The following is a 24,693-nucleotide window of genomic DNA, read 5'->3' on the forward strand; positions in this document are numbered from 1 at the left end:
ACTCCCGCCCCAGGAGCGAGGGGAGGGGCCGGAAGCATCTCTGCGCCGCCCGGTTGCTAAGCGACAGGGCTTCTACAAGCCGCACCGAGGTTCTCCGGCTTCTCTTCCTCCCTTTTTCTACTTCAGCGTCACCGAATCCAGCCACCATGTCGGACCCAGAAGCCGACAGCTTGCGAAGCACCTTTCCCTCGTACATGGCGGAGGGCGAGCGGCTGTATCTGTGCGGAGAGTTCTCTAAAGCCGCCCACAGCTTCAGTAACGTGAGTCGGTCTCTGAACCTCCCAGTCACCCATCACCAAGTGGTACCTGGAGGACCCTACTGTTTCTATTATTCATTTGTTCCTGATTGACGCACTGCCGTCAACTCCTGTCATGCTTGGCCATTTTCTACCATTTCCCACCTGCCTCCTGCCTGACTGTTAATAACCATTCTCTCCATTAACAGTGACTTCTGCCTTTTTTTTTTTTTTTTTTTTTTTTTTTTTTACCTAAATGTCTTGTGACTGGTCTCTTTCCACAGAGCAGCCTTAATTTCCCATCATTGGCTGGGAAATTGGCTTCGAGGCTGCATGCACAAGTGGCGAAATCTCAAGCACGCAGTTGCTCACAGATGATGACGAGTAAATAACATTATTGTACATCATAGTACAAATTGCTCAACCCCACCCTGTGGGGATTAAGCGCTGTTTTCAGATATTAGGCACACCGCTGCTAAGGGCAGTTACAACCCTAGGGAGGTTCTGTTATTACTCCATTTTATAGATGAGGAAACTGATATAGAAGTTGAGTAAATACCCGAGATCACTGAACTGGCAAGAGAAAGGATTTGAATCCAGACACTCAGATTCCAGTACTGAGGTGTTAACCACCATACAAACTCTCTCACAAGCTACTAGATGTTATTTTTTTTTAAGTTTTGTTTATTTATTGAGAGAGAGAGAGAGCATGCGCAGCGGGCAAGGGGGAGAGAGAGAGAGTCCCAAGCAGACTCCATCCTGAGTGTGGAGTCCCACTGAGGGCTCAATCTCAAGACCCTGAGATCACGACCTGAGCCAAAACCAAGAGTCAGACACTCAACCAACTACAATACCCAGGCGCCCCAAGCTATTCGATGTTCTTACCACAATTTCTTTTACAACGAATAGCCCACTTCTTGTTCTAGAAGAAATGGTAGGATAGCCTTCTTACCAGTCCCAAGACTCCTCCTAACATCAACCTTCTCCACTGCTACCCAAAGTCTTTGTCCCTTTCAATCATCAATCACACCCCAAAACCCGAATGGTTGGCCAGATGGGTCAGCTGTTGAATTCAAAAGCCCTCAGGCAGAGAGAAAAGAACACCCTGAGGGGAAATAGCTTTAAGTGAGAGAAGTAGACACCTTCCACAAAAGCCAGTAGTTACTTCCTCTTCCTGGAAAAGGGGAAAGGTCTTAGATAGGTATGAGTGCAGTTTGATACCTCAAGAAGAACAATACATCACAGCTCCAATAATGATTTTTTTCTTTTCTTTTTAAGATTTATTTATTTACTTATTTTTATTTTTTTATTTTTATTATTTTTTAAAAAGATTTCACTTATTGGGCAGCCCCAGTGGCGCAGCGGTTTAGCACTGCCTGCAGCCCAGGGTATGATCCTGGAGACCTGGGATCGAGTCCCACATCGGGCTCCTTGCATGGAGCCTGCTTCTCCCTCTGCCTGTGTCTCTGCCTTCTCTCTCTGTGTGTGTCTCTCATGAATAAATAAATAAAATCTTAAAAAAAAAAAAGATTTCACTTATTTATTCATGAGAGACACAGAGAGAAAGAGAGGCAGAGACACAGGCTGAGGGAGAAGCAGGCTCCATGCAGGGAGCCCGATGTGGGACTCGATCCCGGGACCCCAGGATCACACCCTGGGCCAAAGGCAGGCACTAAACGGCTGAGCCACCCAGGGATCCCCGTTTGCTTATTTTTAGAGAGAGAGTGTGTGTACCTGTGCATGTATGCTCAGTTGTGGGGGGTGGGGGAGTGGGGGGAGCAGAGGAAGAGGGAGAAAGAGAGGAGTAGACTCCTCAATGAGTGCAGAGCCCTACCCCACCTGGGGGTTCCATCTCTCCACCCTGAGATCATAACCTGAGCTAAAATTAAGAGGCAGACACTTAACTGACTGAGCCACCAGGTACCCCTCCAATGATGATTTCAAACAGAAGAGGGGACATGGGGAGCAGAAGTGTTCCATTCCCTCTTTACTGCCCAAATTACAGTTTTGATTTTGCTAGCATTTTCATCTTAATCTCCTGAAATAATGATTCATTCTCAATAAGCTATATAAAAAGAGAGTTAGGGGAGTGGATGATTCAAGTTACAGATGTCCTAAAATCTATTTTGTTAGCCTTCAGAATGCTCAGCCTCTGAAATGTATTTTGAGTGTTGTGGTTGAATTTAGTCCACACTAAAATTCCTAAGCTTCTATTGCTTGAGCAGGCTGGAGGAACCCCAGACATCTGGTGAAATGTGGTAAGTCCACAGAGTGGCATATTCACACATCTCCACCAGTGCCTTTCACAATAATAGCTAGTGATTTGAACTTGTTCAAGATGAGCTACATACAGACAATCAGTTTGAGCAAAGATCAGTGTCTGAAAGGATCCAGAGACCTGTTTGCTGGCCTTGAGGAGGAGTCCCCTTGAAATTCTGGCAAGAGGGCAGCCCGGGTGGCTCAGTGGTTTAGCACTGCCTTCAGCCCAGGGTGTGATCCTGGAGACCCGGGATTGAGTCCCGGATCGGGCTCCCTGCATGGAGCCTGCTTCTTCCTCTGCCTCTCTCTGTGTCTCTCATGAATAAATAAATAAAATCTTTAAGAAAAAAAAATTCTGGCAAGAGGGTTTGGGTGCTCTTTCCGATCAAGCTCCCACCTTGTGCTGCCTGGTGCCTGTCAACCTGGGTGGGTGGTTCCTTTCTTAGGCTCTTCACCTTCAGAATGCAGATAAGAACTGCCTGGTTGCCCGATCCAAGTGCTTCCTGAAGATGGGAGAGCTGGAGCAATCCTTGAAGGATGCTGAGGCTTCACTTCAGGGTGACCCGACTTTCTGCAAGGTAACTCCATCTGGCCTTCACCACTGCCGTTGCCTGTCATAGACTCTGATTAGAAGAAGCTGGAGAACCAGCCAGAGTGCTTAGGGTTTGATGCCTTTTTCTCTCACTAGGTCACCTACCTAGCTACCTGCCTCTGTATCCCCACCTTATCTTCCACCCAGGATCCTCTGTTCCACCACACCTAAGTCCTATAAGGCCTTGTCTGCTACCTCAATTTGACATCCTCCCATTTCAGGGGATTTTACAAAAGGCTGAGACCCTGTACACCATGGGAGACTTTGAGTTTGCCCTGGTGTTCTATCATCGAGGCTACAAGCTGCGGCCTGACCGAGAATTCAAAGTTGGAATTCAGAAAGCCCAGAAAGCCATCAACAACTCAGTAGGAAGTGAGTGACCATCAGACCTATGCCCTTATCAGGGAGGCTCTTGGAATCCTTAGGCTTGAAGGTACAATGAGTGAGCAGCCACCACCAGGCCTGCAGGGAATCTCATGGTTGGATGTGGTTGCTGATGATTTTTTTTGTTTTTTGTTTTTTGGTTGCTGCTGATTTTGTTGAAGATTGGGAACTGTCTATCCAGAGAACAGGCCCTGATCCACTGAGCTCAGTTCTGCCACTTCTGGCTCTCTAAGCCAGATGCAAAGGCTGTTCACACTAGGCTTGCCCTTGGCCTGGTTTCATAGGATAGAATGGGGTCTTGAGTCTTATCTTCCCTAGTACCTGGCTTCCTTTTTTACCATGTATGCAACCAAGGACCAGCCTTACCCATTGGTTTAGTGGTAGAGAGAGGAGGGAGGAGAATACGAGTTGCTGCTGTGGATGGCAGAGTGTGGAAATAGCTGGGAATGGGGAGCTCCCCCAGTGCTCAGGGACTGCCTTTGTTTGGAAATCTGGCTGCCATGCCTTGGGCTAGGAGGGCTTGCCTGGCTCTTAGGAGAGTATTATTCCTGCTCAGACCCATCTTTGCCTCAACCTCTACCACCACCACCACCCCCAAAGGCAGCCATTTCTACGTAAAAAGGTATAATAGGTCATGCCTGAGGGCCTAGCATAGCTGAGCCCCAGCTTCTTTTCTTGCAGGTCCTTCTTCAATTAAACTAGAGAACAAAGGGAACCTTTCCTTCTTAAGCAAGCAGGCTGAGGTAAGGATCTTAACTGAGGTCTCAGTGGCCTTCTTACCTGGGGGCAGTCAGTTCCTGCCCATCATGGGCAGCCGTGGGGCAGAACCCCACGGCTGCCCCAGCTCCACAGGGGTCTTAGGAGTCTAGCTGTCCCCAAACCAGACACACTCCATGGTTGTTGACCCCCAGAGAGCTCCTGGAGGAGATGTCTGGGATCACAGACTCTGGGGCCATGTCTGGGCACTCTGTGCTCCTTGTTGAGGCTCTATTGGGTATTGCTCCATCTTCCCAGAGTATGAAAGCCCAGCAGAAGCCTCATCCCATGAGACAACTCTTACATCACCCCAAGAGAGAGTCCAAGAGGAAGGGCTCGCTCAAGAGTGAGAAGATTGTCCGCCAGCTCCTGGGCGAGCTCTACGTGGACAAGGAGTATCTGGAGAAGCTCCTATTGGATGAAGGTTTCAGATGCTTTGTTTGCAACAGGGAGCTTGGGGCAAAGGAAATCTGGGGCAGATGCTTAATGTGTGAGCTGAAGATGGAGCCTGTCATGTGACACTAGCCGTCATGCTCCTGTGGACAGGTTTTCCTAGTATTCTCATTCTCATTTACAGATGAAGAAACTCCGGTGCAGAAAGATAAATAACGCACCCAAGGTCACATATCGGTAAACAGTAACAGGGCTTTTGGGTTTGAATCTAGGATGTCCAATTTCAGAACCAGTGCCCTTAGCACTATGGTACCCTTGGGAGGGAACCCTAGAGATTGGAGTTCCTTTACCACTTTGGTCCTTAGAGGGGGTATCCCCTGGGTCTTCAATTTGTAGAAAGGGCAAAGGAATCCAGCTGGGATGTGCTAAAAGGGGAATCCTGTGATACTAGTCCTAGAATGTTCCAAAATCTCATCTGGTCTAATTCCTCCTTTTATAGATAAGGCAAGAGAGACCCTGACTGGGGAACAACTAGTCCAAGATGCCAAGCAAGTTCGTGGTGAAGCTGACCCCAGAGGCCAGCTTCCTAACCTCCAGCCTAAAGCTCTTTCCCACCATACTGTGGGGTGGTGGCAGGAAATAGGCTGAGCCTTGAAATGAGGTGGGAGGGTAGGCATACTGCCATTAGCTGACAAGCCTAAGCAGGGATCATCCTTGAATCGAATGCCTTTTCTCCAGAACTGACTTCCTGAGGTCATCTGCAGGATACCCTGCAGGCCTGTGTCTCAGGAGCAGTTTTACTGCTGGCACATCTCTGTAAGAGGCCTGGACACTTCCTCCAGAGGAGCTTCTACGGAGGAGAGGTAGCCTGAAAATTACCCTAAGAAGCCTTGCAGTTTTGTTGCCAACTCTAACCTCTAGTCTGGCAGGCAGGCAGACTTGGGCACATGCCTCCAGCCCCCAGCTGACACTGGCCCACTTGGCACCTGGGGAATCCCTTGGCGTTGGCAGCCGGGTCCAGGTTGTACATTCATACTCAGTCTCCTCAGAGGACATAACCTGAAATAAGGGGGCCCTGAGGGTTGGAGTCCTTTCAGACAGCTGTCTGCCAGTTGCTGTCTCCTTATATCTTGCCATGAGAGGCCTATGCAATAAGTTCTGCAGGGGGTACCTGAAAGAGGGGCTCCAGCCTTGCCTGGGTCCACATAGAACCACTCTGCTATCTACAGGCTCTTGCTCTCCTCAGCTCAAAGCAGAGTGCCCCACAGCAGGAATCCCCAGCCAAGAGGAGGTGGCTCCCTTAGACACCAGTTCTAGTCAGTTTCTCCTCACACCATTCTTCCCAGACCTGATCAAAGGCACCATTAAGCATGGCCTGACCGTGGAGGACCTCATCATGACAGGCATCAACTACCTGGATACCCGCAGTAACTTCTGGAGACAGCAGAAGCCCATCTATGCCAGCGAGCGGGACCGGAAGCTGATGCAAGAGAAGTGGCTGCAGGACCGCAAGCGCCGTCCCTCACAGACAGCCCACTACATCCTCAAGAGCCTCGAGGACATTGATATGTGTGGGTAGCATTCTCAGGAGGGCGAGGTCCCTGCCACGTGGTGGGAGAGCAACACCAGGGCCCAAACCCCTGGTTTCGCTGGCCTGTGGGTCATATCTGGGGGGGAGGCGGGTTCTCCCGTCAGCCTGAGGAGGCTGCTCCCACCACCGAATCCCCCCCCACCCTGTTTCCCTTCCTAGTGCTGACCAGTGGCAGTGCTGAAGGGAGCCTTCAGAAAGCTGAGAAAGTGCTGAAGAAAGTGCTGGAATGGAATAAAGAGGAGGTGCCCAACAAGGACGAGCTGGTTGGAAACTTGTACAGCTGCATAGGGAATGCCCAGATTGAGCTGGGGCAGATGGTCGCAGCCCTACAGAGCCACAGAAAGGACTTGGAAATCGCCAAGGAATAGTGAGTGCCCAGGGAAGTTCCGAGTGGCTGAGGCCCATGGGCCCACAGATGAGCAGGCAGGGGCTCCAAGCCAACCTTTTGCCAGGGCTGCTGGTGGGTGAGCTCCCAGGACCGAGGCTACAGGGCAGACCTAGTTTGTCAGCTTTTTTTGCCACAAGGAGGAAGGCAGTGGCCCCCAAAACCAAAAAGCTCCCAGAAGTGTGGTTCTGAGGGGATATTTCTATTTTCAAATCATCTCAACAAGCATACATTAACCTCAGACCTGCCAGATGGTGCTAGTGGGGGAACACAACAGGGGCTAGACACAAGGGTCATCTCCCCGCAGATGCAAAACAAAGAGAGTGACATAGCTAATAAATGGTAATTGTGGGAAGTATCATGAAGACATTTTACCAGGGGAAGAGTGGCCCAGAAGAAGCCAGACCCAACGGCAGGGGTCAGATGAAGCAGGGCCTCAGGTACAATGGTGCTGACCAGGAGCATGGGCTCTGGAGTCAGACTGCCCTGGGCTTCCAAATTGTGCCTCACAGCCGGGGACCTCAGGCAAAGCACTTCACCTCTCCCAGCCAGGTCTCCTCTGTCCTGTGAGCCCATCAATAGCCCCTTCCCGATAGAGCAGAAGAGAGAGGACAGGAGAAGCGCACGTACAGATCTCAAGACTGTGCTGGGTATCCATAATAATACTGATACCAACTGTCAGCTCTCCCCTAGACATGAGGGCCCCTGGCAAAGGTACCGTCACTTTCCAGGCATCCTGGTTCTAACCTTTGGAACCTTCCACAACTTTCTTCCACTTAGTTTCCTCTTGCCCCACAGTCTGAGCCTCTCCCTACTTCCCATCATTCCATTTCCATTCACAGTCAGGTCTCGGCTCTCCTGCCCCCAGGGGCTCCCATATGTCACCTCCAGAGGCATGCATTTCACCCAGCAGTTCTTCCCCTGATGACACACAGGCCTCAGTCTCTCATTGCCTGAAGGTTAAAAGCACATGGCATCACTTGGCACTTGAGGCTCCCTCTGAACCCACTTCATAGCCCTCCACATCACTCTTCTGTTTGGATCAAATTTTTCTTTTCTTCTTTTTCTTTCTTTCTTTCTTTCTTTCTTTCTTTCTTTCTTTCTTTCTTTCTCTCTCTCTCTCTCTCTCTCTCTCTTTCTTTCTTTCTTTCTTCTTTCTTTCTTCTTTCTTTCTTCTTTCCTTCTTTCTTGATTTTATTTATTGATTTGAGAGAGAAAAAATGAGCATGAGTCGGGGAGGAGCAGAAGAGGAGGGAAAAGGAGGGGGAAACAATCTCAAGCAGACTCTGCACTGAGTGCAGACCCTGATGTAGGGCTCAATCTCACAATCCCAAAATCATGACCTGAGCTGAAATCAAGAGTCATATGCTTAAACAGCTGAGCCACCCAGGCATCCTCAAACTGTATTTCTCAAACCCCCCTGCCCTCTCCTCACTCACCTGAGCCCCATGTGCTATCTATTCCCAGTTCATTTCTCACTGGCCTTTGCTGTATTGAACAGAAATATCACATATTGGCCAGTCCAGAAGTAGAAAATAAGCAATGGCTTGGGAGACAGAGCTGACTTTGATTCCTAGCTTTGGCACTCAGAAGCTGTGTGGATTTGATTAAATTGCTTGTCTTCTCAGTTTGCTCATCTCTTACTCCTAGAGATTATGAGGATTAAATCAGATATGTATATATAATGCCACAAATGCAACCATCTCCTCTGCCCTAAAGACTCACTTATAATCTTAACTTCTCAGCAGACCTCCCTCTCAAGCGCCAGGCCTGCATATCCAACTGATTCCAAGGCATTTCCACTTGGATGTCCCACAGAAACCCTAAATTTAATGTATCCAAAGTGGAACCCCCTATCTTCCTCCTAAACCTCTTGTTCCAGGGTTCTTTATCTGTGAGGATGGCCCTATTGGCCTTTCAGTCATCAAGAAGGGGACAGGGCAGCTTCCCAGAACCCTCCCTCTCTGCTCGCACCCAGCCAACCTGCATGTTGTCTGGGCCTCCTCCTCCTTGTCTCTGAGGTCCTTTTTTGTTTCCCTCCCACCACTCAGTCCAGACCCTTCTCACTCTTGCCTGATTCCTCCAACCTGGGTTTCTTGTAGCCCAGCTGGCCCTTCTGTGCAAAACAAGTCCAGTGGTAGGATTGGGATAAAGTTCCAGCTCCTGATTCTGCTAAACTCAGGCTGCCCTTCCTGACCTGTCTTCTCCTGGCCCCTGGTCATCCTGTGCCCCAGCCAATACCTTATGGCTCTATTCCTGTAGCCCCTAAACAGGACTCCCTTCTCTTTCTTCATCAACTCCCTCCTTCCCATCCTTCAAATTGTCAATGTGTCTCCTTCAGGAAAGTTCCAAGTAACGCACCCCCCCCTCCCCAGCATGATTTAGAAATCCACCCCCTGCCCCCACCTTGGTGATCCCTCTCTACACACCATGTGGATTCTAGATCCCCCATTAGACTGTGGACTTTGGAAAGAACTGTCTTATATCTTTCTTTTTCCAGCACCTTCCCAATAGTGGGCATGTAATAAATGCATGCCAAGTGACTAAATAAACATAGGTGTTCCTTTGGCAATGTTAGTCCCTTTTTACCACCCATAAACGGGCCTCTGGTCTTGTTTGTCAGTTCAGGTACTCCCTCATCCTAATCAGCCGTGCCCCCCCCCCCACCCTGCATGTCAACCCCCCACCCAAAGCCTGCTGGCCCTCAAAGCACAGCTCAAACCCCAGCTTGTCTCAGCAGTGTCTCTGGTCACCCCAGCCTTTCTTACTCCAGATACTCTAGATGATTTGTTTGCATGCTTTCTCATTGCTATTGTTATTTCTTATTGCATAGTATTATGAATGAATTGATATATCACAACTTATTCATTCATCACACTATACAGAGAGCAACTCTAGAAGGGGAGGCTGCCATCAGAGGTGCTGTCAGAGCAGCAAGTGCACGGTATGGCTGTAGTCCAAGGAGAGAGGCAGGTGGGAGCCCTGCTGGGAGCTGAGAGGGTTTCAGAGAGGACAGGTCAGCCAAGCGGACAGAGGGGGAGGGAGAGAAGTGGCACAGATGGAAGATGCAGGGCGGGGAGGTGAGACCTGGGGGGAGTGGCAGTCTAGTTCCCATGCCGGAAAGGACTGCAAATGGAGGAAGAGTCTGTTTTTACACAAGTGCTAGTGTTAGTGTTGTATTTGGTCTGTTACTCTGTGGCACTTCGAGCAGAACTTAGAAGTCTCTCCTCACACCACACTCCACTTACTTACCTGGGGCCATGTTGACATGTGTCCTTTGGCCCCTTTTCAGCGTATTTACCTATACATTTATGTACATATGCACATACCTAGGGTTCTTAAAAGCAACTCATTTTTTGATTTTTAAAAAGCACGTGTCTCTGGGCGCCTGGGTGGCTCAGTCAGTTAAGCATCTGCCTTCAGCTCAGGTCATGATCTCAGGGTCCTGGGATAGAGCCCTGCTCAGTGGGGAGCCTGCTTCTCCCTCTCTCCCTGTCGCTCCTCCTGTTTGTGCTCTCTCTCTCTCAAATAAATAAATAAATAAAATCTTTAAAAAAACAAAACAAAACCCAAAAGCATGTGTCTCAGAAAGGGTCTAATTCTTTAAATGGCTCCAGACAAATCCATTTCAGTGTGCATAGTAATATCTTTAGCTACATCCTTGTGGGCGGACACTCAGACTGTCCCACTTTTGCCATCAAGCACAGCAACATTTGTGTGCATGTATCTGTGGGAAGGGGAATGGCTTGATGAGACCTGCATATTTGAAAGGCAGATTCGGCCATGATGGGGAGAATGAGTCCAAGAAGCAAAGTTTCATGGGGGACCTAGGAGCCTGCTGAGTGGCAGGGCCTTGAGGGGTGATGAGGAGGAAGAGAGTGGAAGGAGATGCTGGGGAGGGGGGAGCATTGGGGCACGATTTTCTTATTAAATTTGTTAGGGATGAATTGTTTTTTAAAGATTTTATTTATTTATTCATGAGAGACAGAGAGAGAGAGAGAGAGGCAGAGACACAGGCAGAGAGAGAAGGAGGCTCCATGCAGGGAGTCCTATTGGGACTCGATCCTGGGACTCCAGGATCATGCCCTGGGCCAAAGGTAGGCGCTAAACCTCTGAGCCACCCAGGGATCCCGAGGACGAATTTTTTAACAGATCGGTGTGAGTTAAAACAACCCAAGTTAATTTTTTAAAACACTTTATGTATTCACTTGAGAGAGAGCGAGCACAAGCAAGTGAGTTAGGAGAGGAAAAGGGAGAAGGAACGGAAAGAGAATCCTGAGCACACTCCACACTGAGCTTGAACCTTGACATGGGGCTCAATTTCCCAACCCTGAGATCCTGACCTGAACTAACACGCAAGAGTCACATGCTTAACTGCCTGCACCACCCAGATGCCCCACACTCATTCTCTTCTAGTTCTGAAGGTTAGAAGTCTAAAGGTATTATCACTGGGCCAGAACCAAGGTGTTGGCAAGGCTACGCTCCTTCCATAGGCTCTGAGGAGAATCTGCTTCTAGCCTTTTTCACCTTCTAGACTTGGACTCAGTACCCTGTTCACCTTATGATCCCATTCACTCCTCTGCTGTCAGGCGAGGAACACAGCATCATGCCTCAGGCCTGCATTATTATTTTTAGCACAAACGGGGCAACAGATGTAGTATATACTCCTATCTGACTTTTTAAAAAAGATTTTATTTATTTATTCATGAGAGAGAGAGAGAGGCAGAGACATAGAGAGAGGGAGAAGCAGGCTCCATGCAGGGAGCCTGATGTGGGACTCAATCCCTGGACCAGGATCACGCCCTGAGCTAAAGGCAGATGCTCAACTCCTGAGCCACGCAGGTGTCCCTAATCTAACTTTTTAAAACCTAATATGTTAGGGACTTTTTTAATACACAAAAATCGCCAGTGCTGGGTCACTGATTGAGGTTGTTTCCAATGTTTATTATTAAAAACAATGCTTTAACAAGTGTTCTTGTCACATTATCTTCTCAAGGTAAATTCCTAGAAAAGGAACTGGTGCATCAAAGGGACATGTTTGTAAACTCTTGGATGGTTGCTCTCCGGAAAGGTTCCAATGGGGTTCATTCATGCCACAGGGCATGAGAGGGTCTTTGTGCCACAGCTATGCATCCTGGGGATCATCCCTCCAACTGGACCACTGAGGCCAAGGCTCCTGTCTTTGCCTCTCTTCATTTTTTTTTTTAAAGATTTCATTTATTTATTCATGAGAGATGGGGGGTGGGGGTGCAGAGACACAGGCAGAGGGAGAAGCAGGCTCCATGCAGGGAGCCCATTGTGGGACTTGATCCCGGGTCTTCAGGATCACGCCCCGGGCTGAAGTCGGCGCCAAACCGCTGAGCCACCCGGGCTGCCCCTCTTTGCCTCTCTTCAATTTCCACAGTGCCTAGAATAGCCAATTTCTTTTTCTTTCTTTTTTTCTTTTTAGGTAGGCTCCACACCCAATATGGATCAAGACCTGAGATGAGGGGCACCTGGGTGGCTCAGTTGGTTTATACGTCTGACTCTTGGTTTCAGCTCAGGTCATGATCTCATGGGTTGTGGGATGGAGCCCTACCTCTGGCTCCTCATTCAGTGGGGAGTCTGCTTGAAAGATTCTCTGTCTCTGCGTCTCCCCTCCCCCCAAATAAATAAATATTCTTAAAAAATTTATTTGAGAGAGAGAGCATGTGCATGCACAAGCATGGTCCGGTGGGCAGAGAGAGAGGGACAAGCACTCTCCACTGACTAGGGAGCTCAATGCAGACCTTGATCCCAGGACGCTGGGATCATGACCTAAGTTGAAGGCAGATGCTTAACCAGCTGAGCCACCCAGGTGCCTCAATAAATAAATATTAAAAAAAAAAAAAGACCTGAGCTGAGATTAAGAGTTGGACACTTAACCAAGTGAGCAACCCAGGTGCCCCTAGAATGGCCAATTTCTAGTGAACAACATATCCTGCTTCTTCCCCACAGTGACCTTCCTGATGCTAAGTCAAGAGCCCTTGACAACATTGGCAGGGTTTTTGCCAGAGTTGGGAAATTCCAGCAAGCCATTGACACGTGAGTGACCAAGGACTGCCCCTTCCCCACCCTAGGGCCAGGACTTCCCACCCTTACACTGGACTCCCAGCTTAGGGCCAGTGTGCCAGGCAAAGAGGCATCAGAAGACCTGAGTTTGGCTCTTGGCTCTGCTAGGTGACCATGGACAAGTCACTTTATCGGCTCTGGGGCTCATCCGTTAAATTGACTAGAACCTGCTTCTGCTTACAATTTCCCAGGGACAGGGGCACAGGTGCATGAATTACTGGGATCTCTGACTGGAAATTCTGATTTTCCAGGTCTGGGTTGGAGCACAGGAACCTGCTTTTTTCTTTCTTTCTCTCTTTCTCTTTCTTTCTTTCTTTCTTTCTTTCTTTCTTTCTTTCTTTCTTTCTTTCTTTTTTAAGATTTTATTTGTTTGTTTGAGAGAGAGAGAGAGAGAGAGAGCACATGAGTTGGGAGGAGGGTCAGAGGGAGAGGGAGAAGCAGACTCCCTGTGAGGCTCAATCCCAGGACCCTGAGATGATGACCTTAAGTAAGACAGATGCTTACTTAACTAACTGAGCCACCCAGATGCCCTGGGAACCTGTTTTTAACAAGCCCTCCAGATGTTCCTTACCTTGAGCAAGTTTAGAAACTGATAGACTAAGTGACCTTGGGGACCTCTTCTGAGGGTCTTCTGTGAGTGTGGTCATGGGGTCACTGGGAAGAAAGGTTGAGTTGTCCAGATGGCCCAACTGCTGAACTTTTGATATCCAACCTTGGGGCTGGTGACCAGCTCCAGTGGCACAACTCAGCCCCTGAGAGACTCAGGGCAGGACCTGACCTGGCCAAGCCTGCACTGGGAGGGCTGGCTCCGCGGGCCCACTCACATAGCACCGAGAACAAATGTCCTCCGGGTGCCCAGCGCTGGATCAGATTAGGCTCATTTATGGGGATCCTTCTGTTCCACATAACTTGGTTTTCAGGATGGCCCCTGGTGTCTATGTGCCAAAAGACAGATGAGTTTAAGAATTCACTTACCCGTTCGTTTCTTTTTGTAAGAAAATATAAGAAACTTATGCCTATTATTAGAATATTAATTTGGAAAATGCAGAAGAGTAGCAGAAAAATTATTCAGTTTCACCACTTAAAGACTAGATCTAACTCTAATCTCACTTTATTGATGTCTCATTTTTTCCCATTCTCATCTTTCCTGTGTGGCTTTTATCTCCTATATACTTAATAATACTCTTCAATGTTATTTTTATGTTATTTGAAATGCAAGTTTATAAACATTATTTTCAATTGTGGTATCAGATTCCATCTGTAAATGTACCAAAATGGCTTTGGTAGTTTTAAAATATCTGAATGCTTATTGGCTCTGCCCCCGTTCTGAAAGAACCGGTAGTTGGAGAACAGGTTCTATTCCACCACTGGCTAAGAATCCTCGGCCCACTGTGGCCGAGTAAACAGTTTGCGTGGAAAGAACTGACCCTGGTTTTTCATGTTCCCAGGTGGGAGGAGAAGATCCCTCTGGCAAAAACCACCCTGGAGAAGACCTGGTTGTTCCATGAGATCGGCCGCTGCTACTTGGAGCTGGACCAGGCCTGGCAGGCCCAGCATTATGGTGAGAAGTCCCAGCAGTGTGCTGAGGAAGAAGGGGACATCGAGTGGCAGCTGAACGCCAGCGTTCTGGTGGCACAGGCACAAGGTAGGGGCTCTGGAAGGATTACCCTTGCTTTCCCAGCTCTTAGGCCGAGTTGACATGCCAGGGCTGGGAACCCTTTACCCTCCCAGTGCATCCCCCACCAGCTGAATTTGGACTCTGAGAGTGGAGGATCAACCCTTCCATTTTAACCAGTGTGTGGTAAACACCTTCTTTAAGCTAAGCTCAGCGAGAGCCTGGGACACCCCAGAAGCTGCTGCTGAGGAGCCCAGCTGCAGATCTGCACAGCATTGTGTCATCATCAAAACAATGCTCATTTCCTCTGGCCTTGGTACCCTTCCCATGTGCACTCTTACACCTACTTACCATGTGAGCTAAGGATGAAGGTATGATTGTCCTCATTTTGCAGGTGAGGAAACTAAGGCACTGAGAGGTTCAGCTGATTGCCCCAGGTCACACGAGGGACCTTTTCAAAACGATGGAAATGTTCTGAAACTGGGTTGTGGGGATCATGGCACAACTCCATAAAGTTACTAAAAATCACTGAATTGTATATTTACAAATGGTGCATGTTATAATATCTAATTTTTTCTCAATAAAGTTGTAAAAAATAACCCAGCAAGGGATAGGGGTGAGCAGGAATAGATGAAACAGAGTTGGTGATATTTTGATAATTGTTGAAGGTGGATGATGAGTAGTAGGGGCTTGCTATACTCCATCTACATTTGTGTATATTTGAAATATTTCATAATACAAAGTAAAAAAGGAAACTGCTGAGGCCACAGGTTAGTAAGCAGTGAGGCTGGGACTAGAGTCCAGTTCCCTGACCCCAGTGTGCAGCGGACCCCAAGGGAGGGAGGCGATGTGGCAGGGACTGGAGTCAAGGGCATCATCATTCATTATTCTTAGCACAAATACTTCCTTGGCACTTTTGAGGCACCAAGTGGGGCATTCAGTGGGGATAACCATTGGTAACCATTTCCTGCCTTCATGTCTGAGGAAATCGCTTTGAAGTAGAAACCTTAAGGATGCGGAACACCCTGCTGGCTCAGTGGTTCAGGGCATGATCCCAGAGTCTGGGGATTGAGTCCCACATCGGGCTCCCTGTAGGGAGCCTAATTCTCCCTCTGCCTGTGTCTCTGCCTCTCTTTCTCTGTGTTTCTCATGAATAAATACAATCTTAAAAAAAAAGAAAGAAAGAAAGAAAGAAACCTTAAGGATGAGAAGGCACCAACTATTCTAAAAGCTGAGGACAGCCAAAGGAACAGTGTGTAGAAGGTGGGGAGGAGTTTGGTGGATTTAAGAAGCTGAGGGAGGCCAGTGTCAGCCCAGGCCCCTGGGGGCCCTGAAGGTCTGGATGGGGGAGGGTGATGAGGAGCCAGATCCGCAGGGCTTCATGGGCCTCTTTACAAATCAGAGATTCTTCCCTAAAAGCACAAGTAGAGACAGCCATTGGAAGTTTAAACTGGGGGAAGCTGTGAACACTGGTGCTTTCCCTAGAACCCTTTCCTGTTCTTAGGAGGACATCAAGTAAGCTGAGAGGGAAATGCAATGTACCCCTCAGGGTCGATGTTGTCCTCAGTCTGCTCCTTTTTTTTTAAGATTGATTTATTGGAGCACTTGGGTGGTACAGTCCCTTAAGCGTCCGACTTTTGGTTTCAGCTCAGGTCCTGATCTCAGAGGCCTGAGATTGAGCCCTGTGTCAGGCTCTGCTTTCAGCACAGAATTTGCTAAAGTTTCTCTCTCCCTCTTCTGCTGCCCCTCTCCACTGTGCACTTTCTCTCTCTCTCTCTCTAAAATAAATAAATAAATATTTAAAAATTACTTATTTATTTATTTTAGGGGAGGAGGAAACTTTAGCAGATTCCATGCTGAGCACTGAGCTCAACACAGGGCTCGACTCAGGCTCAGAAACCTTTGGCAGACACCTTGGGCAGTCAGTCAGCCAGTCAATGATTAGGTCCCAGCTCCAGCACTAACTAGGTGGGTGGGTGAGTGAGCTCGGACAGCTGCCACTTCCTCTCTGGGTTCAGCTTGTGCCAGTGTGGGGGCTAGATTCCAGCTGCTGGCCTGTGAGTCACATCCAGCCCTTTGGTATCTCTCTTGGCCTTCACAGCATGTTTGGGCAATTTGAATGAACAGTTTCAAAATATGGATGTCAGGACGCCTGGGTGGCGCAGTGGTTGAGTGTCTGCCTTTGGCTTGGGTTGTGATCCAGGGTCCTGGGATCGAGTCCCACATCAGGCTCCTCACTCCACGCAGGGAGCCTGCTTTTCCCTCTGCCTATGCCTCTGCCTCTCTCTCTGTGTCTCTCATGAATAAATAAAATCCTTATTTAAAAAAAAGTAAATAGGGGGCAGCGCCGGTGGCACAGTGGTTTAGTGCCTGCCTTCAGCCCAGGGCGTGATCCTGGAGACCGGGGGTCGAGTCCCGTGTCGGGCTCCCTGCTTGGAGCCTGCTTCTCCCTCTGCCTGTGTCTCTGCCTCTGTGTGTGTGTGTGTGTGTGTGTGTGTGTTTCTCATGAATAAATAAATACATCTTTAAAATAAATAAAATGAAATAATTAAATAAAATATGGATTTCCAGGAGCACCTGGGTGGCTCAGTCAGTTAAGCATCCGACTCTTGATCTCAGCTCAGGCTTGATCTCAGGGTAATGAGTTCCAGCCCCATATTGGATGGAAAAAAAAAAATATATATATATATATATACACATATATACAAATATGTGTGTATATGTATATATATATAAAATGTGTATATATATATGTGGTTTCCACTTTTTAAAGATTTTATTTATTTATTCATGAGAGACACAGAGAGAGGCAGAGACATAGGTAGAGGGAGAAGCAGGCTCCCTATGGAGAGCCTGATGCAGGACTCCATCCTAGGACCCTGGGATCATGACCTGAGCCAAAGGTGGACGCTCAACCACTGAACTATCCAGGCACCCCTGGATTTCCACTTCTGCAACAATTTTAAATTGGGGCAACATGGAATTGTCTCCCTGCCCTGGAGACACATGATGTGTGCACAGGCCCTACCCCAGACCCTTCTTTCCTCTCTGGCCTCTCTGAATGGCTTGCTGTCCAGACTCAGGCTCCCAGGTTCTGGTCCTTAGTGGTGAGATGGCTCAGAAATGTGATGGAAAGGGTGGTGGTAGGCAGCTCAGTACTGCTGCCCGAGGCCTGGGGCTTCTAACTGATCCTGGGAGGGGCCAGGCAGCCACATTGTGCAATACATAGTGTCACAATCTCCCTGTGCTGTGACCTCTTCCCTGCTCTCCAGTCAAGCTGAGAGACTTCGAGTCCGCGGTGAGCAACTTTGAGAAGGCCCTGGAGAGAGCGAAGCTGGTCCATAACAACGAGGCACAGCAGGCCATCATCAGCGTGAGCTGCCCACCCCACTGGGCGCTGGCTGTGGGGAGGGGGTGGCTGGGTCCTCAGGCTCACAGCCCCTCAGTCAGCCAGTCCCCGGGTATTTATTACCCACCAACTGCAGGCCACATTCTAGGTGGGGTAGTGGCTTTCACACTCTGGCTATTGCTATCAGTTTATAAGGCAACCCAATATAACCTATTTTTATTTGAGATAAACAAACAACAAGACATATTTACCTTTACTCTGTATGCTGATATTTCCCGTTATATTCTCCTATAGTTTCCATTTTATTTTCTTTTGTTTAATGCTGGTTGCAACTTCTTCAATTGATGTTAGGACTTGCATTTCGGAAAATGCTGTCTCCTCCAGGAGACAAGAAATACATTCAGTGTGACTGCCTCCCTCACATGCTTAGGGAGGCTCTAGAGCACTCAGCAAGACAGCCGCCACCACATGCTGCTATTTAGATTCAAATGAATGAAAAGGAAATAAAATTGAAAATTCACTTTCTCAGTCCCACAGTCACATTTCAAACCACTTGAAATGTGGCTGTCCCATAGCCGCAGGTGGCTTGTGGGTTCCAGAGAGTGTAGATCTGGAGGGTTCTCATGGTGGCAGAAATTTCTGTTGGACAGTTGCTGGCCTAGCTTCTGGAGGCAGAGACCAGAGATGAAGCCAGGGCAAGCCTGCAGGTGCACCAGATTTGCCACTGCTGCCAGAGCCGCTCCAGGCAGATACATACCCTCAGCAGGGGCAGCATGCTGACCTTACAGATGCACAGGCAGTTTGAGTGAATCTCCTGGCCTCCCACCTCCCACGCCCCCACCCCTAGGCTGCCCCATGTTGAAATTCCAGAGCTTCCCACCAGCACATAGCTGGACCCCAGTCAGTGTCTGCTGGTGTGAACTAAGCAGGGCTCTAGTCCTTGGGGAGCCTGCCCCCGTGGTTAAGAGAGGTCAGACATAATAACTAGGGGGCCCCACAAGGGGCATGGCCTCAGGGACCAGGCTGAAGGTTCAGCAGGTGCTTGGGAAAGAGAACAGGGACCCTGGGAAGTGACAGCTGAGGACGCTCCAGTTAGGTGGGCCTCATGCTGGCCTACGAAGGACCAGGCTGAGAAGGGGCAAGCGTGCTGAAAGCACAGGAAGCCATGGGCCCTGAGGTGTCTACAGGAGGCAGAAAAAGAGCCCCTGGGCCTGGATGCAAGGGCCAGCTTATGATGGCAGATGGAGCAGGACCACAGGACCCTAGACAGTTGGTAGACCAGCCTAGACCTGAAGGGTTGGGAGTGGCAGAGAGACCTGACCTACTCGGTTTTCTAGGATGTGAGCTCATGGTTTGTGAGGACCCCGGTGAGGCCATCTCTCTCCTGTTGTGGTGGGGAAATCGCTCCTGAGAGATTCCACCACGTGGCCGTCTGTGCTCTCCTTTCACCTGTCCCAGGGCAGCTTGGGTCGGGACTGCTGTCTTCTTCCTCAGTAGAGGGGTCAGCTCCCCAAGTGTGCACCTTGCCCTCCTGTGGAAAAGCGGTCCTTCACTGAAGTGCTGTGGCTGCCCCTCCTTTCATACGCACCACCCCTCCCACTTAACGCCCTTCTGCGTGATCACCCTACAACCAGAGAGGGACAGCTCCGTAGTTCAACCCAGTAAATACTTGCTGACCGCAGGTTGGCTCTGAGCTGCCCAGCCCAAAGGTGACAGCTATGGTCCTGGCCCACAGGAAGCTTGCTGTCAGCAGGAAGGTTAAAATAAAAACCCCTTGTCCCTGACCAGGTACAACAGGTGTAAGAGTGAGAGCCCCCCGGTGGGCAAGGCAGGGCTGGGCTTTCTCAGCAAGAGAGGTCTGGGGTCACCTTGAAGGCTGGGCAGAGTTTTGAAAATGAGAGGCAGTGAGAAGCACCTGTTGTTATGGGCCCCTCATGAGACCAGGTTCCTGCCACCTCATCATCCTGGACTGGCAGCTCCAGGCGGGAAGGTATACTGGGGGAAGATCAATACCCCACAAGAGCATCCAAGGCCCCCGTGGTCTCTCTGTGGATGGTTCCCGAGTGCTAACCACTGCTCTGCCTGGAACAACAGGCGCACAGGCTGAGCCCCAGGCCGCCAGGGAACCTGCAGACACTTCAGGGCTCCCGGGAGACAGGCCAGCACCCTGGTCCCACCCAGCAGTGGGTTTCCAAGTCCCCTCCAGGGCTGGCTGCCTCACTGAGTGCTTTAAGGGCTTCACAATAGCTGGAGCCCAAAGAAGCTCCTAGTAAAGAGGCCAAAATGAGAAGACAAAAGGCAACTCTGAAATATCTAAGCCCAAAGAGGCCCATGTATCTCCTAGCTGCAGCTGTGTATCTCCTACCTCCTAGTGTAGCTAATTCCAGGTCCCTAAGTATAAATTAACCCCGGGGCAGAAGTTCAGAGAGGAGCCTGGGCAAATTGGGAGGGCAGCAAGGCTGGTGCAGAGCCCTGCCTTCTGGGGTTGGGGCTAGGGTGGAGAAAGGGAAGGTGTGGGTGCCATCACAGGTTAGGAGAGGTCACCAGCTTCTCCACCCACAGGCCTTGGACGATGCCAACAAGGGCATCATTGAAGAGCTGAAGAAAACTGACTACAGGGAGATGCTGAGAGAAAGGAGAGAGAGAGGTGAGCACCCAGAGGTGGCTGCAGGGTTCCTGCCTGTACTCCCCAGCAGTGCCTCCAATCCCGGGCTGGGATTCTGGCTGCAGGGTGCCCTGAGGCCCCAGCCTGCCCCTGGGTCAGAAGGAGGTCCAGCCCATCTTGGGCTGGTGTCCAAGTCCACGCTGACTGCCCTGAGAGGCCACTCCGGTATTTCTCCAGTTAGCTCATCAGATATTCATTAAGCACTTGTTATGCGCTGGGAAGGTGTGGGATTTGGGGAAGCCAGAGGTTTGGGGCCCCTGCCTCAGAGGAGTCCACAGCCCTGGGGCAAAGCCAGGAGATTTGAGTTGTCAGCAAAGGGGATCCTTGCGTGTGAGCACTGCTTGCTGCCTGGGAGGAATGGCTCTTCTGAGAGCACAAGCAGAGAACTCTGGCTATCTCTGGGGCCATCCAGAAGGCTCCAAAGAGGAAGAATCATCTGCTTCAGCCTCCAAAAAATGCCCCAGGGTTTTCCAGGCTCGGAGTGGAAGAGGGAGGGCATTACAGCAGAGAACAGCAGGAACAAAGACATGGTGGCAGGATGACAGTAACTTAGACTTTGGGGGCCTCTTCCTGCATACTTGGCACAAGGATAAGCATCAGATAGGAATGATTCGCTCAGTCCTCACCACTCTAGAAGGTAGGTACTGGTTTTGGGGGTCAGTGGAAGCCAAGTGAGGTTGGGTGACCTGTCTGGGCCACACGGCTGTCTGACTTGGAGCCACATTGTCCTCTGCTGGGTGCTACTGCTCTCCTGGGCCTGTGTGGGTAGGGCATGCAGTGATCTGACCTCCAGGGAGTAAAGAAGCCTTTGACATCCCCCTGTCCCACCCAGCTCCAGGATAGGGTATGGGAAAAGGTGGCGGCTGGGAGGACCCCAGGCCCCACAGGAGTCATCGGGGATGGGCCCCAGGAGATGGGGTGATGAGAGGCTGTTCTCCACTCAGTGCCTCCTCTATGCCAAGCTCTCTTCTAAGGGCTTTATATATGCTGACCTGTCTGATTCCTCCAAGAACACTATGAAATAAGTATTGATAAGGATTACTAATGTTTTGGATGAGGACACAGAGGCAAAAGTCCCACAGAAGCTTCCAGTCTCAGGCAGCCTGGCCTAAAACCGGGGCTTCCACCTTGGTTCTACAGTTTCTGCGTGCTGGGCTCTGGCGTAATCCTCCAGCAGCCAGGCATGGAAAGGCTGCGAGGCCTAGGCTCCGTGTTCCCTGGGGGACAGCGCCCCCTCCAGGCACCTACGCTGAAGTCCTCTCTCCTCTCTGATCCAGGCACAGCAGCAGCAGCGGGAAACTGGGTGTGAGGTTTCTGGGTATCCCAGCAGCCAGATGCCAGCCTTTTCTTACCCAGCGCCTGTCACGTGGTGGCTGGAGCTCCTCAGGGAGGGAATCTGCCTCTGCTCCCATGTCCTTAGAGCTGCTCTCAGGATCCACGGAGGCAAGAGATGTGAAGAGATACAGCAAGGAAAGGGCAGAAGCTCACCGTGGCTCCCCATTCCCTTGGCAGGCTGTGTGCTGGGGAGGTGTCCTGAAAACTCACTGGGAAGGCCTCGCAGCCGCAGCAGCTGCTGGGCACTTCCCTCCCAGAATGGCAGGTGGCAGCATTGCCTAGGTCTTTGTCGCCACATGGTGGCCTTGTCCCTGCTGTGAATTTAGAGCCCCTGTGGGCATCATAGAGACCAGGGACTTCCAAAAAGAGAGTATAGGGGAAACTCAGGAGGCCACTGTGACTTTTCTCTGTAGCTCATAAAAACATGGAACAAGGATCCTTTTGATCGTAAAAATAGCTCTCCACCTGAACTTCCTGCTAAGACGCTGCTCATATTTTGATAGGGAACCTCCTAATAAATGATGAATGTACTTCCCAGAGACAAAGAGTAATGCCGAATGAGGATGCTGGAGAAAAGAACCCCTCTGTCGTTTCCCAGCACCTGTGTTATTTTTCATAGGTAAAGAGAATGTGCTCTGAGAGCAGACCATCCTGGGTTCAAATTCTGGCCCTGCCATTTATTCAACCTGCAGTGCGACCACTGGCTGTGATTTCTCTGTCATCAGTTTCATGTCCTCTGACTATGAACTCAAATCCCTGACACTATGCCGTTAATTCCATGACCACTGCACAGCATCACCTCTGCAGCCTGCTTGATGCCTGGAACAGGGCTGATGCTCAGGAAACAATGACTCCCTATCTCTGCTTTTGTTTTTTTTTTTATTTTTTATTTTTTATTTTTTATTTTTTTACAATTTTTTTTTTTTTTTTTTTTTTTTTTTTTTTTTTTTTTTATGATAGGCACACAGAGAGAGAGAGGAGAGAGGCAGAGACACAGGCAGAGGGAGAAGCAGGCTCCACGCACCGGGAGCCTGACGTGGGATTCGATCCCGGGTCTCCAGGATCGCGCCCTGGGCCAAAGGCAGGCGCCAAACCGCTGCGCCACCCAGGGATCCCAGCTTTTGGAAAGACGTGCTCTCTCTCAGAAACACAGGCCCCCATGGGTTGAGGTGCCACCAAACCCAGAGATGGACAAAGTTTTACTTTTCTTCTTCTTTCCTTTCTCTTGTGTTTCAGAAGAGGCCACTGAATTAGAAAGTCTGAGAGTGGCAGCAAAGGAGAAGGAAAGCGTGAAAAGAGGGAGAGATGAGCTGGAGAAGGTGGTGAAGCACTGGGAGCGAGAGCCAGCTGAGAGTGAGAAAGAGACAGAAGATGAACTGTCTCAGGAGACTCTGAAGGTCGCAGTGAGTGAACAAGAAGAAAACAGGCAGAGAGAAGCACAGGAAGCCAGCTCTTTCAGAACAGGGCCAGGAGCCACCAGGCAAGACTCAGGAGACGTTGCCAAGATAGTGTCCAGAGACCTGGGTGAAGGAGGAGCGGGAGAGGCAGACAGGAAGCCGTTAGAAGTGACCAGGATGGAATCAAGAGAAATTTACAGGAGGCCTTCAGAGCTGGACCAGAAACCCTCAGGAGAATTAAGCAGAAGGGAATCAGAAGAACTGGAGAGGAGGGTTTCAGAAGCCAGCAAAAAAGAGTCAGAAGAAGCAGAGAAAATAGAACTGGGAGAAACAGCGGAAGTGACAATGGCAGAAAATGGTGAAGATATGGAAAAAGAAAGATGAATGAAGCAGCAGGCCTCAGGACCAGGGACCTCGGGGGGCTTATTTGACTGGGCTTTCCAGCTAAGATTTGCCTTTAATTGGAGAACATGTGGACTGGGCTCTGCAGGTCACCTTGGCCTCTGTTAGTTTTCCCTTTAAATAGATACCTTTCACTCTTACAAACCTTGAGTCTGTCATTTTGCCGCCCTCACAAGAGTCCTCAAGAATGATGAGCCAATTGGGGGTACCACTTTCCAGGCAGAACTCTGACCTTAGCGGCAGCTGGGTGGCTCAGTGGTTGAGTGTCTGCCTTTGGCTCAGGTTGTGGTCCTGGGGTCCTGGGATCGAGTCTTGCATCGGGCTCCCCACAGGGAGCCTGCTTCTCCTGCCTATGTCTCTGCCTCTCTGTGTGTGTCTCTCATGAATAAACAAAAAGTCTTTAAAAAAAAAAATCTGACTTTACCCTGACCAGGTGATAAACACAGACGCCAAGCCAAGCAAGGCCTGACCTGAAGTGTGATCAAGGTGGGAAATGTGGTCCTCTTCCCCAGGCCTGTCCAAGGACCTCATGGAACAAATGAGAGGGGTGCTAAAAGAAAGTTGTTCAGGATGATGAAGTCAACAGGTTAGCTCCAAGGAACCAGGTTAGCTTAAAGAGGGGAGGAAAAGGAAAGAAAAGCCTGGGAGTGGAGGCATGTGTGCACAACCACTGGCCATTGCTTCATCTTGCTGAGGGTCTGCTGTGGTCAGGGCACGGTGTGGGGCTTTATGGAAGAAATGATGATGGGACAACACGCTGAAGCCTGGAAGGCCCAGTGACATGAATGCTGGCACTCACAGGGGCATTGCGCTCCAGCAGCCCAGAGGAAGAAAGCTCCTGTCCCAGAAGAGGGAGCGTCCGCAGTGGGAGTGGCGGCTAGACCCTTCCTGCGGCACCTCGGGCGGTACAGTCCAGTAAATGGGCTCCGTAAGCAAGTGGGTTTCGTCCTCTGCAGAATGGGTATCTACCTCCGGGGTTGGTGGGAGGCTCCTAAGAGGGCTTAGCACAGCACTTGGTATGCGGGACGCTCTCCAAAATCCAACCGACCTTTCGGTGGCTTCGCAGAGGAGGTGGTGGCTCAACAGGTGCCGCAGAGGATGAGCTAGGATTTTACTACATTATTCATCTGTCCATCCCGGCTACTCCATCTTCAGTCCCTGGAAGGAAGGGTTAGGACTGAAGTTCGTACCGGGCTCCCACTAACAGGCGAGTGAGGCATGTCAGATGCACCGTTTCACGGGGC

At 49.9% G+C, this 24,693-nt stretch overlaps 1 protein-coding gene across 5 annotated transcripts in view; it reads left to right on the forward strand.

The window, feature by feature from the left end:
- Nucleotides 1–24,693, forward strand: part of ODAD4 (outer dynein arm docking complex subunit 4) — a 26,435-nt gene continuing 1,742 nt past the window's right edge. Inside the window, exons 1-12 of one of the 5 annotated variants that reach the window (XM_077853223.1) lie at nt 5–260; nt 2,957–3,073; nt 3,309–3,459; nt 4,153–4,214; nt 4,486–4,651; nt 5,967–6,191; nt 6,371–6,578; nt 12,573–12,659; nt 14,135–14,331; nt 17,574–17,674; nt 20,213–20,297; nt 22,887–23,593. In XM_077853223.1, the coding sequence (XP_077709349.1) occupies nt 147–260; nt 2,957–3,073; nt 3,309–3,459; nt 4,153–4,214; nt 4,486–4,651; nt 5,967–6,191; nt 6,371–6,578; nt 12,573–12,659; nt 14,135–14,331; nt 17,574–17,674; nt 20,213–20,297; nt 22,887–23,431 (2,058 nt within the window). In that variant the 5' untranslated portion in view covers nt 5–146 and the 3' untranslated portion in view covers nt 23,432–23,593. Of the gene's footprint in view, nt 261–2,941; nt 3,074–3,308; nt 3,460–4,152; nt 4,215–4,485; nt 4,652–5,966; nt 6,192–6,370; nt 6,579–12,572; nt 12,660–14,134; nt 14,332–17,573; nt 17,675–20,212; nt 20,298–22,886; nt 23,594–24,693 lie in introns of those variants that run through there. The other 4 variants (XM_077853222.1, XR_013354604.1, XR_013354605.1 and 1 more) reach the window with 4 other exon arrangements.

Source organism: Canis aureus, chromosome 16 (assembly GCF_053574225.1).
Source record: "Canis aureus isolate CA01 chromosome 16, VMU_Caureus_v.1.0, whole genome shotgun sequence".
Taxonomy (NCBI): domain Eukaryota; kingdom Metazoa; phylum Chordata; class Mammalia; order Carnivora; family Canidae; genus Canis; species Canis aureus.